We start from the raw sequence: 19,356 nt of genomic DNA, 5'->3' as shown, positions 1-19,356 counted from the left end.
AGCGTCAACAATGTATTAGTTTGACATGTGATTAGGTCTAGTTTATGGTGAACCACTAGTGGTAGGCCAATGATATTTGGTTTGCAGTTGTATAAGCCTTAGCACATCTCATTTCCACGGAGAATATTTGGTCCTTACCCCTCAGTCATGGTCTATTGACTTTGAAACTTTTGCTTAGTTTACATGTATTAGTTTGTGATTAGGTCAGTTTAAGATGGACCACTAATGTTAAGTCAATGATATTTGGTATACAAATGTATTGGCATTTGCAAATTTCATTTCCATGGAGATTATATAACCCCACCCCTTCATTATGAAGGAATATTAGAAACCTTTACATAGTTTACAAGTTAATGTATGTGTTTAGGTTTGTTTAAAGGGAACGACTTATGAAAAGTCAATGGTATTTGGTATGCAGTTGTATTAGCATTGGCACATCCCATTTCCATGGAGATTGTTTAGCCCTGTATCTTCAGTCATGGTTCATTGACTTTGAATATTTGCATAACTTACATGTTAAAGTATTGCTATTTTAATTTCAACATTTGCATTATAAAAATAACAAATAGGCGAGACATATCTCTGTGTTAACAGTTTATTCAAGAAATGGATGCCTGTAACATATTTTAATTGCTCGTTTTTAAAAGTTGACTCTTTGTGGATGTTACATTACGACTTTTCCATAGATTTTACTTTATTCCAGTGGATACTTCATCTGTTGATATATACTCTGAACGTTTTGTGTATATTTGAATATAATTAGATATATTGAAAGACGTGCATAATGTCAAATCATAAAAAGACAAATTGTTTAGTCTCTATGAAAACTTCTAAGATTTCCGCTGCTATTTTTGCTAAATGGGTGCAATTTAGGTACTCGGTCTATGACGTTATGCAAATTCACGGTTCTACAATCTTCCTGTATTTTGGCATTGCACAAGGTCTTGTTTTCTCTGACTGTTAGATGTTAGATGTGTACTGATTTATATTTTAGGCTTAGATACATGATTTTTTATTAGTTGTTATTGACTTTGTACTAGCTGTCAGTAACTGCGACTACTCTCAGATCTGCACTTTCAAATTGTGTCTTTTTTGTTGATAGAGATGTATAAATAACATGCCACGCCCGGTCTTTGTTTTTGTTGGATGTTTTTCTGGATTGTATCGATCTGATGAGTTAAGCCCTTTTCAACTGATTTTTATAGTTTATTCTTATGTATTACTGTTACACCACTGGGCTAGGGAGAGGGTTTGGCGCCAGCAAACATGTTTAACACCTCCACATTCTGTATGTGAAGGTCCCACCTCATGAGCCTGTAATTCAGTGGTTGTCGTTTGTTGCTGTACATCATATTTGTTTTTCGTTTATTATTTTGTGCATAAATCAGGCCGTTAGTTTTCTCGTTTGAATTGTTTTACATTTGTCATTACGGGGCCTTTAATAGCTTACTATGCGGTATGGATTTTACTTATTGTCGAAGGTCGTTAACTTTTACGTCGTTTGGTCTCTGGTGGAGAGTTTTCTCATTGGCAATCAAATCACATCTTCTTATTTTCTATAAACGTATTATTCCAACTTACCGGTAGTAACATAAACGTATTATACCGGCCTCCGGCCTCATCCTTATGGATTTTACTAACCCTCAATAGATTCGTAGAGGGTCAGTAGTAAACCATATATAACTTATAGAATGATACTGGCATAAATAAACATACCTTAAACGTTTGCTACCGATTTCAATGCATTGCACTCAACACTCGATTCTGAAATAACATTTATCGGAAACGCTCGAATTAAAAAGTTTTGGAAATCATTACATAAGCGTTCGTTACCCATGTTACTATTGAAAGCAAATCTGTGAGTTATGACCTTAGTTTTAATATTATTGTCCATCAGCATCGGTTTCAATCAAGTGGTAGTAATATAAACATACGGGTATGATACCAAAATATGTCATGTGTAGCTAGAAACTCGAATCTAAATGTTTGGGAATTCACGTTCTGTCCTAATTGATAATTTTTGTACGAAACAATATAATGCCAATGTTTCAATAAGCCTCTACTTATTAACCAGCAAACAAGTCCAATCATAGGACAAACACGAATCTACCAACAAACGTTATTTTTCTTTTAAATGACGTAAACTATTCAATAGAAATTCGTCTCATGAAAAAATAGATTCATCGGGTTATAAAGTAGAAAGGTAAACTTTTAGGAATGTTGGATCCTCAATGCTTTTCAACTTCGTATTTTATTTGACCTTTTTAACAATTTTTGATCCGAGCAACATTGGTGCGTCTTTTGTAAACGAAACGCGCGTCTGGCGTACACAATTTCAATCATGGTGTCTCTGATGAGTTAATTATCATAGAATAAATTAAATCAATGTTCTGTTATATGCTTAATGGACTTTTTAAATTTTTTTCAGATCTCAATTACATTCTGTGTGAAAGTAAAAGAAGTCCAATTCTTGCATGTTCTACAACACAAATAATCACCATTATAGATGCCATTTATGGTAGAACAGATTCCAGTGTGTGTCCTCACCCTAGTGTTAAGTCTAGCGTGTCCTACTCGTGTAGAAGGACAGCTACCAGCCGTGTAGCGAGTAAATGTAATTCTTTCCGAACATGCTTACCACAGTCTTCAAATACATACGGCGATCCTTGCCCTGGAACATACAAATATCTAAATGTGACGTACAGGTGTATCGAAGGTAAATAGAATAATTGGTAACATCAGAAAAAAATATTTTTAAGAACTGCCTGCATGCTTCAGTGTGATTGTCGTGCTTAATACTGACAGTACATGTTTGATTTCTTTGCCAGATTTATATTATTGATATTACTCCATGTTCACAGTTGTGGCGTGATCTTAAGTGTGCAAAGAATTCCGCTCAAACCGGTGCTAAGAATCGTCTTAAAACTGAATATAAAGTTGCATTACTATCAGTTCATATCAGTTTGATGACTATTTTGAGGCCCCACTCCTTAGGTCATGGTCCAGTGACTTTGAATTAATTAGCAATTTTCAATGTTAAGTTTTCTGCTTAAGTCAGTTTGATAAGGGCTAACTGTCAACTATCAATGATATTTTGTATAAAGTTGCATTACTTTCAGTGCATATCAGTTTGACGGCTATTTTGATGTCCTGCCCCCTAGGAAATGGTCCTGTGACTTTGAATTAATTAGCAATTTTCAATGTTAAGTTTTTCTGCGTAAGTTATATTGATAGGAACTTCTTACAATAAACAACGATATTTTCTATAAAGTTACATTACTATCTGTACATCTCAATGTGTCGACCATTTTCAGGCCCTGCCCACTAGATCATGGTCCAGTGGCTGAATTAATAAGTAATTTTGCTGTCTATCAGATTGTCTATTTCTGAATTTTATGCAGATAGGCGAGACATATCTCTGTGTCAACAGTTTATTTTGCTCCGTGTTGAAGGCCTCACTTTGACTTTGAGATGAAGAACAGCAATACAAGCGCTGTTCCTTTGCTTTTTGAGATTTTTACTGTCCACATACTGATTTTGTGTCGTTTATTCAAAAAAATTATATGAAAAGGGTGGGGTATTGGATGTTTCATCTGCTCATCCATACCGACTTTCCCTCTCATCCCTACATAAATTGTTATTTCTATCTCAGAACACCGTTTTTGGCGTACGTTTTCAGTCCGCTGTCGAATGTGCATCTAAACGACAGTCAAATACAATCTTTTAAAAGACATCCTAAAACATGTGGTGAGGTGTCTTACGATTACGATTAAAATTAATACATATCTAAACTTGTAACACTTTCCAAAACGTGTCTTAAGACTGGACACGCCCGTAAGACCGTATTAAGACATGTCTTAGTCCTAAGATACTTTCGAAAACCAGGCACCTGGCCCGTGGTCTCGAATCACTAATTGACTGGTATTGCTCTTAGTTTCTGTATATTATGATTTAGAATCTTCACTACCACAAGATAATAGAGATTGTTGAGATGAATAGATACAGATAGGCAAATCTAAAACTACATATAGTAGATGAAAACGAAAATACCCAAACATAAAACATTTAGTAAAAACCTTTTTCTCTGGTTTGATTTACCAATTTGGGGTTTTTCTTACATAAGAAATGCGGAATATCTTTTTTTGCAAAGGTAAGAAATTGGCACAAATTCAATTGGAAATATTTTTGAAGTACTTAGTGGTGTTAATTATCAGCAAAACGATACATTTTCGATTTATTTATCCCTGACACGGATATATACTGTAGCAAAAAATTTGGCAATAACAGTATTCATTTTTCCTCAGTCGCAATTTCCCGGAAATCTTTTATTACTTTTTTTTTATAATTTTTTACAAATCATACGCATAAATCCTTTTCAACATGAAAACTTTCATTCTTACCCATTTCTACATCCGCTGAGAAACAGAAATGCGTTTTTTTATGTTCGTGCTTATCTTACACTCTTTCTTGTGGAATTGATGCTTCGCTCATAAAGTTCCGTACCAGCAGCTAGTACGCAATTGATAATCAATTACTTTTGTTATTATTTCAAAGTATTTTTAAACTAAAATGTCAATTTTTTTTATCTCTCAAATTATTAAGTCGCTATATATTTAAAGCGATATCATGCCAATTGCTAAATCTTCGGAACGAGTAGTTTTTTAGGTCCCAAGTACATATAACTTAGCCAAATTACTTCATAATGAAAGTCAGGTATGCATGAGTACGTAGAAACGTTAGGAGCTATATAACCAAAAGGCATAAAAAGAATAGCATAACTCATCTATGGTCAAGAAGTTTGCCTGAGGGAGTTTGAACCTTAGTAAACATGTCAATTGTTATATTTGTTTTTCAAATGACTTGACAGCAACCCTTTTCGAGCTCATACCACATCTAAAAACTATGGCTGTGCTATGGGAGTTTGATACATGTATTTGAATAATATATTAACTTGAAATAAATTTTGATTTACCACGTTTTCATTATTCTACAGTTTTATCTACATCCGTGCCTTTAAGAGAAAAGGAAGAGTTTTCAACTAAATCTTTAAGTTCGATGAATACAACAGCACTATCATGTACCTGTAAATAACTAAGCAACCTTACTATATTTAATATCATGCATATTATGATTTAATTTCTTTTATACATTCGTTCAATATTCATGATTCTAATGTACACATTTTACTCACACTAGGAATTATAACATATAGGCAGCTACAGATAATGATACATTTTGAAAAGATGAACTATCGTTAAGTAAGAAAAATAGGATATTTTAAATCTGTTCTTAAAATGAAAGTATAAAAAGTAAGATAATGATACATTTTGAAAAAAAAAAATGAATTATCGTAAAGTAAGAAAAATAAGATAAATTGTATAAATACACATGTATGTTCTTGAAATGAAAAGCATGAAAACAATGCAAATACATAACAACATAATGTAAATAAATCAAAATAAGAAAAGTGAAATAAGAACATGAAGACGTTAGTATCAATATGTACCACAGTCAACACGAACAGAGCATAGTAAACTATGAATTGTCTTAACAATACCTTTGCTTGAACCTGAGTTAACTCAATTCCATTGGAATAGTAAGCAGCTCCCGCTTGATACGTGCTAATTGTCGGCTAACGCATGGCACAAAAAGACAACAATTCATACTTTACAGAGCTCTGTTAATCTGTGATATAGAATCTAAAAAACGAAACTCATTCCAATCGAAAACAATATTGGGAGAATTTAACTTCTATTTAATTATGTCAGCTATATCTGGCTTTGTGAAGCTTTTGCTGGGTAACTCCCGCGTCAGATTTCTACATATGCATGTGAAGGAAGAAAGTATTTTTGCTACTGAATTGAAAAAAAGAAGATAACCAGGAAACAATATAATTAAAATTTAAATTTACAATGACTCAACCGTTAAAGAGATTTAAGATGATAGTCTTATGTCTGCAACATACGGAAGAGACAACACCATCTCTTGAATTGCACTCTTTCAGACTGAATGTAAATAAACATATTATTAGAATGTCATCTCGTCATACAGTCTTCTTGTAATTCTGTAACTGAAAGAGTTATATACAGCAAATTTTCCCTGAATTTGTTTCAATTAAAGATTCATAATTAGAAAATAGAATAAACGCTGGAATTCGAATATTAAATTAAGTATTTATATAACATAAATTTAAAGTTTCAACAGTAATGTTGAACCTACTTCCATAATAATAATAGTCGTTTATTCAAAAGCAATACAGCTTATAGAGTTTACATATACAAATATAATAGCATCAGTGATTAATTACATATGTGTTTTACAATTACAAACAGTTTGAACCATTAAATCATCGGCGGAGAATGACAAAAAATAATATAAATAATGAAATATGAGCATTACATTATGAATAACGAATCTTATCAGCTATATAAAGGTATTTACCTAGATTGTTAAGCTCTTTATTGTTACGAACAGACAATAATTGTATAAATTTATAGCAAGATGTTTTTTTTTCTCAATAAAATGGTTTTATATATTTTTTCCTTATATCAAAATATTTGTCACATACTAAAATATAATGGTATTCATCTTCAATCAGATTTTTATCACACATATTACAAAATCTGTTTTCTCTTTCAACATTACAAAATCTGCCGGTTTCAATGTTAAGGTAGTGTGTAGACAATCTATAAAAAAAAACTACAAATGTATGGCTTATACACATAGTTTACAGGTTTTTGTAGGTAAATTGGTAAAGTATCTGGATCGTGTATATATCTATAAAACTGACACTTTGATGACTCATTGAAAAAAAGCATTCATTTCACTCACAAAACTACCTTTCATTTTATTGACAATTTCTTGCAAAAACAAATTAATACTATTATATTATAGTAATAACATTTTGGTGTAACCATACATCTTGACAACCAAAACGAAATAATATGTTTCTAATTTTACATGCCAAGTTTTGTTTGTAACGAGGTTTTAAAATCTCTCTATGTACAAAGGGTTATCTACCCAACTCACTATATACCATATAATTAACAGTAGATAACAGTCTCCGGGACAAGTTTGCACTTCCGCTGAGTGCAAAAGTTGTCACCTTAATTTTTGGAGTTAAGTCAAAATGAAGTTGATAACTTGGTTGGTATTGGTTCCCTGATATTTGTCCTAAAAAATTTTGGCTCTAGCACCACTGTTGAAAAAGTTATGCCCCTTTTTTCAACAATTTCCTCAGAGGAAAAGTAGTTTTCCTCAAGGGAAATCAAATTTCCCTAAAGGAAAAAGATTTTTCCTCAAGGGAAATTGTATTTTCCTCAAAGGAAAAAGATTTCCCTTAGGGAATTTGCTGCATTAATATTTCCTTTGAGGAAATTCTATTTCCTGTGAGGAAATTTGCGGCTTCAAATTTTCCTTTGAGGAAATTCTATTTCCTCCGAGGAAATTTGAGGCTTCAAATTTTCCTCTGAGGAAATACTTTTTCCTGTGAGGAAATTTGCGGCTTCAAATTTTCCTTTGAGGAAATACTTTTTCCTGTGAGGAAATTTTGTAAACAACTATTTCCTGTGAGGAAATTTTTGACAGACACTTTTCCTTGAGGGAAAATTCAAGACCACAAATTTCCTCTAAGGAAAACATTGTTCTCCAAATTTCCTCTATGGAAATTTCTGTTATTCAATTTTCCTCTATGAAAATTTCAAAACAGTAAAAACAGTATGAATATAATTTTTCTGAGACTGAATAATTGATACAAAAGATAATTAAAACTTTAATAAAATGTTCACTGATGAGTAACATGACATACAAAAACAATAGGCTAGCTGTTTGAGACAATACAATAACAAGCAAAACGCTATGAATATCATACTATTTGTGATGTTATTAATATTGTGCTCATATTTGCAGATTAAATAAAATAACCACTTTTCATGTTAATTTAACTTTTCTTCTGTTTAGGCTGCTGCGAACAATTATTCAATCCCCTACATAACAGTTCAGTGAATAAATAATTACATCCACCAGACATCTTCCTTCAATTGGTAAAGAATACATTTTTGCAATTTGTTCTTCAAACGTCTTCCTCTGTATATTTGATATGACAGAGCTATGTACATGAATGGATAAAGCAGGTGTTTATTTCGACAACAAAATACTATTTTTTCTACATTTCTCCATAATCCATCAGTGAATATGTAGGTTGTTGCAATTACACTATTGTGTTCTTGTGCATCTATGATTGTACTCCATTTTGTTTACAGCCATTTTGTAGAAATTTCCTATTTTCTTTTTCCAGGTAAGCACACATTTTATTTCACATTAATCCAATTAGCACACAATGTAGAAAAGTACTCTTCTGTATTGACCTGTTGATGATCATGAAAACCAAGAAGTCTCACCTATAAATACACAAAAAAATAAATTGAGAAAAAAACAGCAATATGAAATAAGCTTATTTTATCATGTTTAATATAAACATTTTGAGAAACTTAAATTTGATATTCTTACTAATCATGATTATGAGTTCTGTTATTTCAGTGCTTTGTGTCCACGACTTAATATCAGTCGTTTTAGTGCCTTGCAGTGATAATGAGTTGAGCCACTTGCAACAGTTTTTACAGTTTGTTCATATGATGTGCTATTTGAACCACTGTCCTAGATTATGGTTAGGTGGAGTGCTCACAGACATGATTTTTTTATTAATTGTTATTGGCTTTGAACTAATTTGGATGTGTCTGTCGTCAAAATTTCAAATTAATATATTACTTACAGAAGCAATTAAAACAAGAGGCTCACAAAATGAATGGGATCTAAGAACTTAAAAATTTCTAATTTACCTATTCAAACCATATCATTATTATTTGCTTTTATATATAAATCATTCAGAAATAACCAAATTTTAAAGAAAACAAAAGGAAAAAAAATCCCCCCAAAATGTTTTGAACCCCCTTATGATTCATCACCCCCAAACTCAATCCCAGCCTTCCCTATGTGGTATGGTACCTTGCTGTACAATTTTAGAGAGATCCATACACTTGAACACAAGTTATTGTCTGGAAACTAGAAAAATGCTTGTTTTTTGGCCCCAAATTCCTAAACGTTTAGGGCAACTACCCCCAAACTCAATCCCAGCTTTCCCTTTGTGATATGGAACCGAGTAGTACAATTTCATAAAGATCCATACACTTACACACAAGTTATTGTCCTTAAACTAGAAAAATGCTTGTTTTTGTCCCTTTTTGCCCCTAATTCCTAACATTTTGAGGCAATTGCCCCCAAAATCAATCCCAGCCTTCCCTTTGTGGTATGGTACCTTGCAGTACAATTTCAGAGAGATCCATACACTTGAACACAAGTTATTGTTTGGAAACTAGAAAAATGCTTATTTTTGGCCCCTTTTTGGCCCCTTATTCCTAAACATTGTGGGCAATTACCCCCAAAATCAATTCCAGCTTTCCCTTTGTGATATAAAACCTTGTAGTACAATTTCAGAAAGATCCATACACTTACACACAAGTTATTGTCATGAAACTAGAAAAATGCTTGTTTTTTGCCCCTTTTTTGGCCCCTAATTCCTAAAATTTTGAGGCAGTTACCCCCAAAATCAATCCCAGCATTCCCTTTGTGATATGGAACCTTGTGGTACAATGTCAGAGTGATCCATACACTAACACACAAGTTATGTCTGGAAGTTACAAAAATGCTTATTTTTGGCCCCTTATTCCTTAACTGTTGGTACCATAACTACCAAAATCAATCCCAACCTTCCTTTTGTGGTATTGAACCCTAAGGTAAAATTTCATATAGAGATCCATTCACTTAAACTAAAGTTAGAGTGCGAAAACCAATGTGTCTTTGGACAACGACGACGACGTCAACGTCATACCAATATTTTGACCGCAAAATTTTTTTGCGGTCCTATAAATACTGCAAAGTTTCCTTAAAATTACCAATCTAGTGGCAGCAACCCAACAATGGATTGTTAGATTCATCTGAAAATTTAATGACTGATAGAACTTGAAATAATGAACAATTTTACCTCACATAAGATTTGCTCTGAATGCTTTAGTGTTTGAGATATAAGCCAAAAACTGACAATTTTATGTTTAAAGGGTCTATAATTTAGATTGACAACTTCAGACATACTAATATTTGACCTTTTCAAACTATACATTACCAAATCACTACTTAAGGATGTTCGCTACTCTGTTTCAAAATAACAAGCTTTTTAAAAGACTGTTATAAATTGAAAGTATATGAATAAAGGAACTAAAAAAACAGAAAAATGAAGGGTCCATGTGCTTGTTTTTAAGATATAAGCCATTTAAAATTTGGCGGGAAGTGATTCTCTCTAGACTTTTCATACACTTAACACTGGCACCTTTTTCTTTCAAAAGCTATGGAAAAATTACAAGGATTTTATAAGATTTTCAAATATGGCTTAAACTATGAAATAAAAATATGAAGAGAAAAGTAGGGATTTGCGGGCAAAATTTTTTAATGGCACTGCATGGATAAAACCAGAGGATTCCGAATATCTGGTAAAAATTCAAAATCAAGAGGAGCGAACATCCTTAACCTAAAAAAATTGCCACATTTTTTCCAATGTAATTTGGAAGGAGTATGAAAATAATTTGAAAGTTATACACTATCCACACTATAGACCTAATAGAGCATGTAGTCAGAGTAGAAATACTAATTTTAATCAAACTTGGCATGAACTAAGATTAGGGAATTATAAGACAGTTTACCTAGTTTCGTGGCAATAGCATATATACATTAAAGACTATAAGTTCATTCTTATATTTGAACTTTGGGTGTTAATTTTTTGCCGTTTAATGTTTAACATTTAACTATCAAGATTTGGGCCTACATAATTTAAATATTGCAAAAAACTGCTTTTTAAATGTCTTTATAACTATTTATATATAATTGTGTATGTCACATGTTTATTTATATATAATTGTGTATGTCACATGTTTATTTATTTTTTTTTTCAATGCTACATGTTTATATTGTTTAATGTCTATCGTTTTGTCATTAATATGCCTGTCTGTCTGTCTGTCTGTCTGTTTGTTTGTTTTGTTTTGGTTTTGTATTGGTTTGTTTATTTAGTAACAATCCTATTGTTTGGATTTTAAACTAATAAAATTCTTATTCTTATTCTTATTCATGTATGTACATGATGTATTTTAATGTAAAGCAGCTGAATACTCATTTGCTGTATCAGATTTATTTCAATTCTTCAAAAGTCCAATTTATATGAGCCTATGCCTGAAAATAAAGATTTCAAATTAAGGGGGGGGGGGGGGGGAGGCTAATATAAAAATTCTTCAGGTATATTTATAAAGATATTTGTATTTCAAAAGGAAAGAAAGTTACTTATCTGCTTATAGCATACCACATGAGTAGAACAAGGTCCCATTAGGCCATGCAAAACTGAATAACATTTAAGGTCAATATAGGCAGTAACACATTTTTACATGTATATGAAAAGGCATACACATAACAATGCATAAGCTAGAGGAAATAAAAATGTGTTTCTTTTTGGTAATTTGTAGGCTAAGGTGACATCATACAAGAAGTATGAGTGATTCTTAAACTAAAATAAAATAATTTCATCCCCCTACTTCATTGTACAATTAAGTTTACTTTTTATAAAAAAATATAAATAAATAAATTTTGAAGTAATACATGGTCCACACTAAGGAATCTTTTTGTAAAAAATGAAAATCAATGGATGATAACTATGTACTTGGAATAACAGTTAAGATTTCACATGCTGAAATGTATCGTCAGCCCAATCTCAATCAGTGAAATAAATTATTGTTTGTTTTTTTTAAAGTGATATGGAAGTAGTCCAAATAATAATGACGCATTGCAAGGCTTTTTTTTCTCTCTCTGACGCCGTAGGAAGTAGAAGTGAGTTGACATAACATGTATGTTATCATGCAAAATCAACCGTAATGAGTATACCTATGATTGTCATCGTCACTGCAAAAGGATCATTAATACCAGGGGGAAAGGAACCAATAAATTGATCGGATCCGATAATTGAATTATTGAAAGATGAAGTTCCCAGTAACGGAGAACCTCTAACCTGCTAACTTTGAGGTAATATTATTAGTGTCGGTGGTCTCACAAATGAATCAGGGTGAATTGCAGGTTACATTAATTAGCAGAGAATCAACTTGTTATTCATTATCTCGCAGTTATTTACGGTTAATTAGCTGTATATATCCCAAAACAGGTGCTCGGAGCTAGTACTAGTCTATGACTAATAAGTAACAATTATATTTATATTCACAATCAGTGGCGGATCGAAGGAGGATGGGATCCGGGGGTTTGACTCCTCTTTTGGTGAACGATCAATGCATTTAATGGAGACATATATTTGGACCCCCTTTATCCTGGCTGGAATCGCCCCTGATATTACATGTAAATCAAGTCCCGGGTTACTGTTAGAATAATAGCATAACGGTAATCACAAAGAGTGTGGTAATTTTAAAAAGGACGAGGATTTATAAATATACAATTCTTGAAGGTAAACGGACAGAAAGTCACAGGACAAAAAGTCACAGGACATAAAGTCACAAATTGGATAGGACAAAAAGTCACAGGACAAAAAGTCTCAAATTATTTGTTGACAATTTTTTGAATATATAAGAGAAAGATCTTCAAATAATTTCTTTTTTTTTACATTTATTCATGTTTAAGTTTAGGAAATTGTTCATAAGCCTTGATAAATGAAAAATTATTAAATTTTAATCATGCAAATGATATATTTTTTGGAACCATGCAGCCATTTAAGTGCCCAACCACTTTGACATTTTGTTATCATTACAATTATTTGATCATCATTGATATTTATTGAATAAATTTTATTACAATGTTGCTTCATATATTATAGTTCAAGAAAAAATCAAAAATTTATTTTTAAAATTAGTGTTTTCTTGTTCAGAGAAAAATAATCTCAAAACTGAATTGTGACTTTTTGTCCTGTGACTTTTCGTCCGTGACTTTTTGTCCTGTGACTTTCTGTCCTGCATTCTTCTTGAAGAGGGGGGAGAGTGCACTTCACGATAATTGAAAAAAGTGCCTTGCACGTTATTTTCATCATCTTGTCTGAAACAGTCTGAATAATGAGCTCCGAGGCAAAGCGTGAAAACAATAAGTTATGTGAAATACTAATGACAAACACGTTGTACGGACAAACCCTTAAATCCCTCAATGTTATGTCAAATGAATTATAGCGAGGAAAGGCAAATTTAATTTAATATCAAAACTAAATATTTGTTATATTTCGCTCCTGATTTCTCAAGAAATCATAGAATCAATAAATGTATAAATTTTAATTATGCATGTCTGTGTGAGATCCATTTCATGAGACCAAGGATTTCTATAAAATCCTTGATGGGACCCTTTATATATACAGTTTTCTATTTTCCCCGGAAATTTTTTTACAAAAATATAATCTTTTGGGAAATAATCCGATTTTGTTGAATTATTTCCCTTCATAATTACGATATATCCTTTTAGTTCTTCAATTTTAAATTAAAATAAATATTTCATTTTGATCTAACGACAAACTTTTTAAATTGTAGTGGCATGGTCAGTCAACTGATTAGTTGCATGGCTGATTACCAGTTTACTGGCGACCCAGTAATTTTCCATATAACAGTGGCGTGTACCCTTGGGGTGTGTATAACTTATTTTGAATACCTTAATTTTCTGAGGAACATCCTGTCCACGTGTAATACTTAGTATATATTGCAACAGATGACATTAAACAAATTTTCTTTGTAGCATCGGTGTCCATTTCATGTTCAACCACTCAAAAATTTCACAAAAAAGATAATATAATAAAATCATTAAAAAAACACTAGCAAATAAACTTCGCAATGAGTAAACGGAGATTTGTGTTTTAAAGGGCTTATTTCCAGTGGATATATTTCATACTAGATAACTAGACCTGAGATAAACTTTTTTTTTGTAATATATATTTTATTATTTTCATATCATTCTCAAATCTCGATCATCTTAAATAAAGATGTACAAAAAATAATTTTGTTATAACTCATAAATATATGGTAAATCATAATTGTTACAAATTATAAAATGGTAAGTCAATGCCCGATGTTCCGCCGTCTGTTGCAAAACTACGATTTAATCTTTTAAATGAAAGACGTGCACTGCCTTCATCGGAACAGAGGAAAGTCCACCTAGTGTACATTAAAGAGTATCCGTTTGTTATGCTGAAAAAAAAAAAGAGATCATCATAAACTTTTTAGCAGACCTTCTCGTGTAAAAAAAAAACCAAACTTTTAACTGAATTAAACAAAAAATTATCAAACAAAACTCATTAGAACACTCATAGCAACATTTTGTTTAGACCTGAGATAACTTATAGTAAGATTATTTATATAGAACAAATAAAAAAAATGTCCGATCTGATACACGTACCTATAATGTACAAAATTTTGAACAGCTTCAAATATATGGCCTTATCATTGGTAATATATCATATTTGTATCAGTTATTGCTGAACGTGTAAACAAATTAAAATGAAGAAATAGGCTCGAAACCGCATTTTTTAAAGATATTTTTTCAATCCCAAAATAGGTAATAGATATACAGATTAAAGTCCAGATGAGAAGATTAACTTTCTTTTCTACCGAAGAAAATATATTAACAAGGATTTAGGATATCAATAAATTATTAAATTCATCAATTTATTAAATTTGAACATGTGAACCAAAAATAAAAAAAATAACTGACGGGAAATTGGCTATACCTTTTTGGTATTAGCCATGAAGTCATGTATGTACAAGCCACTTTAACTTATTGTTTTCTTAACCTTTAAACAATACATTTTAAAATGAACTACTTTATTTATAGTAGTTCAAGAAAATATATATATATATATATATTAGATAACTCTTTCCTTTATATTCAATGGAACAAGAAGCGAATTCGTTAGCGAACTAGAGTAACTATAGAAATAGCGTCGTTTCAGGTCTTCTTCTGACCGGCAATCATGTGATAACCTTAGCAGTAATGAAAATGGAACGTCCAGTGGGCTGTGCTCAGCCACGTCCGAATGGGGACGTTGAATTCTTGCAACAACTCTTCGAGTGGACTGTAAGTAGCCTGGTATTAGGCCAATTTTCTGTCCCTCCTTTTTCATAGGCAGTCGAAATTTTCCGACCGTATCACGGGCGGTCTCAATTACAAGACCTACATGTACCTATCATATATTATTCGGTACGCCAGACACACCCGACATTAATCAACCAAAAACTCAATATTTTACAGTAGGGAATGAATATCTCCCACGTTCACTTGTCCCTTGAAGGATCAATATTGAATTTCTTCCAATCGCCCCCCCCCCCCCTTTTTTTATAAGATTACATTATGGCGTATGTTTTTTTTTTAATTTTACGAAAGACCAACAAATCGATTTTTATCACCAAATTTGTCTTTGCTGAGATAACACTAAAACGTAACGATTGAAAACTCACAGTTCAGTTTTTAAGATATTTTTTTCTTTGGAAACTAACAGACTAATTTTCAAAAAGTTTTTTCTTGAACCATTATTTATTAAAACGAATTTGTAAACAAAAGTTATTCTTAAATATTGATAATGATCAATGATTGTAAAGAAAAATCCATCATAGTAGTTTGTTAATTTACTGGATCCATGGTGTTAAACATGTCACCTTTCTTTTACAAATAACTGATTAAAAATATGAAGCCTTTACTGTAAAATAAATCATTCTAATAAAAATAAATTCACCAAGATTTTTCTCTCATAACCTTTCAACAGTTATTGTAAACTAATTTATTCGAACTATAATAGTCCTATGACTTGCTGTCCGTTTACCAATATTTATACTTTATTAAGTGTTTTCATATTCATTGATCATTAACTTCATGTTTTGCGAATATTTATAAGGGGGTAATTATTATAGCCAGTAAAAGCTAACAATTTATCTAAAGAAAACGAGATGCTATATTCAAATTCTGAGATACGAATCTAGTTCTTTAAAAAAAAAATTCTCAACAACAAAATTCTACACTTTCATCTATCTTGGTCTTTTTGTCTCCGCTTCGAAGCCGCCATCCCGTACCAAACATATCTATTCGTTCGCCAATATACAATCATGTAAGCAATATACAACAGGCAGTAGATCTGAATTTGTAAATTGTTATTTTGGATTTTACCTGATTAGGACGTGTCTCGTTGAATTTTCTAATAAACTTACACACACATAATCTAACTTTTAATCGTAATGTTATGAGATCTATAAGAACATAGAGCTACTGTATATATATAGGCCTAGTTGCATGCAAGTCTTTACAACTTATATATTTTGGTATGCTATAGTTTGTTTTTATAGACTATTTGTCATTTGGTCGGGTTTTTTTGTTGTTGTTGTTTTTAGTTTTTGACATGGCGTTGACTCGAGTTTGATATATTATGCATCTTTTGTGCTGTATTCTAACAATTATTTACAAGACTGCTGCATGTTTACACATTCATCACTATACCGCATCTAAATATAGCTTTATTGTAAAAAAAAAAATAAGGAGATGTAGTATGATTGGTGATGAGACAACTATCAACCAGAATTTAAAATACCTGATAAAAGCAATTGTGACTTACTTTCTTTACTCAGAGTGATCGTGAATTAATCAGATAAGCTGGAGGAGGGTTTTTTTTTTTTTTGGGGGGGGGGGGGGGGGGGGGGGGGTGGAGGCTTCATGTTAAAAGAAAAGAAATTAGCATTAGCTTTTTGTGATAAATATATAATAAAACTCACAGTAACAGAAATAGCTCTTGAAAGCTCTGTCAGATCCCGGCATTTTTAACTGTTTTTGACGCGTGCTAAAAAAATGCAGCACCTGGTTACAGGGGCTCATTTGACAAATTATCATCTTTCGTAATTTAAGTTATAACATCTAAATTTAAAGTGATCTAAAATGTTCATGACTAACGAGTATTTTCACTTGTACGCTGTGAAATGAGACTAAGAGTATATACATGTATATCGGGATACTGACTGCATAGTAAAATATTTATGTACCTATTAGTTGCGGCTCATTTTTGGTCTTTTAAGTAAGTGTCCTTCCCCTGCATTACTTGATCGCTTTTGTAAAAAATAAACAGCACAACAACAGCACTCGACATCAGTATAATTTGTACCAAAAAATGAAGAAAATATTCAAAAAGAAGGCTCATAAAATTCAAATATTGGTAAGCAAGCACACTAACTTGTCACTACGGACATGATCTTTTTGTTAATGCGCCAAATTCGTTTCTTCCACAGCCACAGGACGATGTCGATGGTGGGGAAAATGACGTCTTGCAAGGCTATTTAGGCGTCCCAGAAAAAAAAATTAAAATAGCCTTGCCAGACGTCATATTTATTTGGACTAGGGAAAACCCAACAAATCATTAGTTCCCCAAATGAGTATCCTAGTTGAAAGGTTTTTTTAATATGATATAGCTATTTCATATTGGAATGGCACATATATTCATGAAAAATCAACTAAGTGACATATATTGAAAAATCTAAGATTTATGATAAGAAGGGGGAGGGACTATGGGGGGGGGGGGGGGGGGGGGGGGGGGCTCAAAACAGGATTCTGTCCTCAAGCACCTATGCATATAGAAAGCTGTAAATATAATAAAAGGCCTCCAAATGACAAATGTAAAACAAAAAAAACAAGAAGCCTAACATTTATAATAGAATTTGAAATAAAATTGAAAATAGAAATGGGGAATGTGTCAGAGAGACAACAACCCGCCCAAAGAGCAGATAACAGTCGAAGATCACCAATGTGACTTCAATGCAGCGAGAAAATCCCACAACCTGAGGCGTGCTTCAGCTGGCTCCTAAACAAAAATGTATACTAGTTCAGTGATAATGGACGTCATACTAAACTCCGAAATATATAAAAGAAATTAAAATTAAAAATCATACAACTGACAAATGACACTGTGGCTCCTGACTTGGGACAGGTGCAAACATATGGTGGGGTTAAAAGCCTATATACTGTAAATTTCAGAAATTATTGCATGCATTTACTAATATTGCCAATTAACATAATCAGTCAAGGATATAACTCTATAAAATTGAGAATGGAAATGCTATAGCATGTATAGGGTTATTACAGAAAAATAACATACATTTGTTATTGTGGACTAAAAAATCAAAGAACTGTGATAACATATGCATGTTACATGTTTCAAAGGGACAATATACATCATTATTTTTCTTAAAATGTACACAGGTTCTATTGATATTACTATTGTCTTTATGTATACTTAACTATAGAAAGATATAACAGTTCATAGCTCGCCAATCATGCATAGTACACCTATGTTATTACTGAAAAAAATATGCCTATAATAACTAACGGGTGTTATTACAGCTCCTCTACATCATTCCTAAGCATTTGCTCAGACATTCATCATGCTTAATTACAATGTATTTTAATTTATTGTAAGAAATAATGATCAGAGCATGTAATGAGGTTCTGCTCAAGCTTCCCAGTAATTCCCAAGTGTCTTATATAACAAGTTAAATGCCTTTAATAACTAATATAAAAAAGAAGATGTGGTATGATTGCCAATGAGACAACTCCCCACAAGAGACCAAATGACACAGAAATTAACAACTATAGGTCACTGTACGGCCTTCAACAATGAGCAAAGCCCATTCCGCACAGTCAGCTATAAAAGGCCTCGAAATGACAATGTAAAACCATTCAAACGAGAAAACTAACAGCCTAATTTATGTACAAAAAATGAACGAAAAACAATAATGTAACACATAAACAAACGACAACCACTGAATTACAGGCTCCTGACTTGGGACAGGCACATACATACAGAATGAGGCAGGGTTAAACATGTTAACGGGATCCCAACCCTCCCCCTAACCTGGGACAGTGGTGTAACAGTACAACATAACCCTTGTTATTACAGCTAAGTTTATCCCTTAAAAGCCTCGTTCATTGATTTGCCATGGTTAATGAAAAATGTATTAATTTAATTCAAAAATTAGTTATCAAGGCTATGCATTTAGTTTCTGCGCAAAGTTTCCAGAGTTCCCTAGAGCCTACTAAAAATCAAAATATTTATGATTTATTTTACAAATAACAAACATATGTTATTACAGATTTAGAAAATTTAAGGATTTAAGAGTAGACAACTCATGAAAGTATCTGTAATAACAAATGCAAGTTATTTTCTGTAATAACCCTATAGAGTTATATCCCTGACTGATAATCATGATAATTTCCCTTTCAATTTTAAAAAAATTCTGATTTAAGTTTTTTGTTGTATAT

General features: G+C 32.1%; 1 protein-coding gene and 1 long non-coding RNA gene across 7 annotated transcripts in view; both read left to right on the top strand.

Annotated features, from left to right (window-relative positions):
- LOC127710060 (uncharacterized) overlaps positions 1–19,356 on the top strand; it is a 60,390-nt gene that overhangs the window by 7,834 nt on the left and 33,200 nt on the right. For all 6 annotated transcript variants that reach the window (XR_007985922.1, XR_007985920.1, XR_007985921.1 and 3 more), the window contains exon 2: positions 2,429–2,716. Coding sequence is in view for 2 of the 6 variants with exons in the window: in XM_052215788.1 (XP_052071748.1) it covers positions 2,429–2,716 (288 nt within the window). In the remaining 4 variants the exon portion in view is untranslated. The remainder of the gene's footprint in view (positions 1–2,428; positions 2,717–19,356) is intronic.
- LOC127710063 (uncharacterized) lies at positions 13,186–15,772 on the top strand. Its single transcript, XR_007985924.1, has 2 exons — positions 13,186–13,698; positions 15,017–15,772. It is a non-coding gene; the product is annotated as an uncharacterized LOC127710063 (long non-coding RNA).

Source organism: Mytilus californianus, unplaced genomic scaffold (genome assembly GCF_021869535.1).
Source record: "Mytilus californianus isolate M0D057914Y unplaced genomic scaffold, xbMytCali1.0.p SCAF_7, whole genome shotgun sequence".
Lineage (NCBI taxonomy): Eukaryota > Metazoa > Mollusca > Bivalvia > Mytilida > Mytilidae > Mytilus > Mytilus californianus.
Note: the sequence above shows the minus strand (reverse complement) of the source record. Positions and strands in the feature narration are given on the sequence as shown.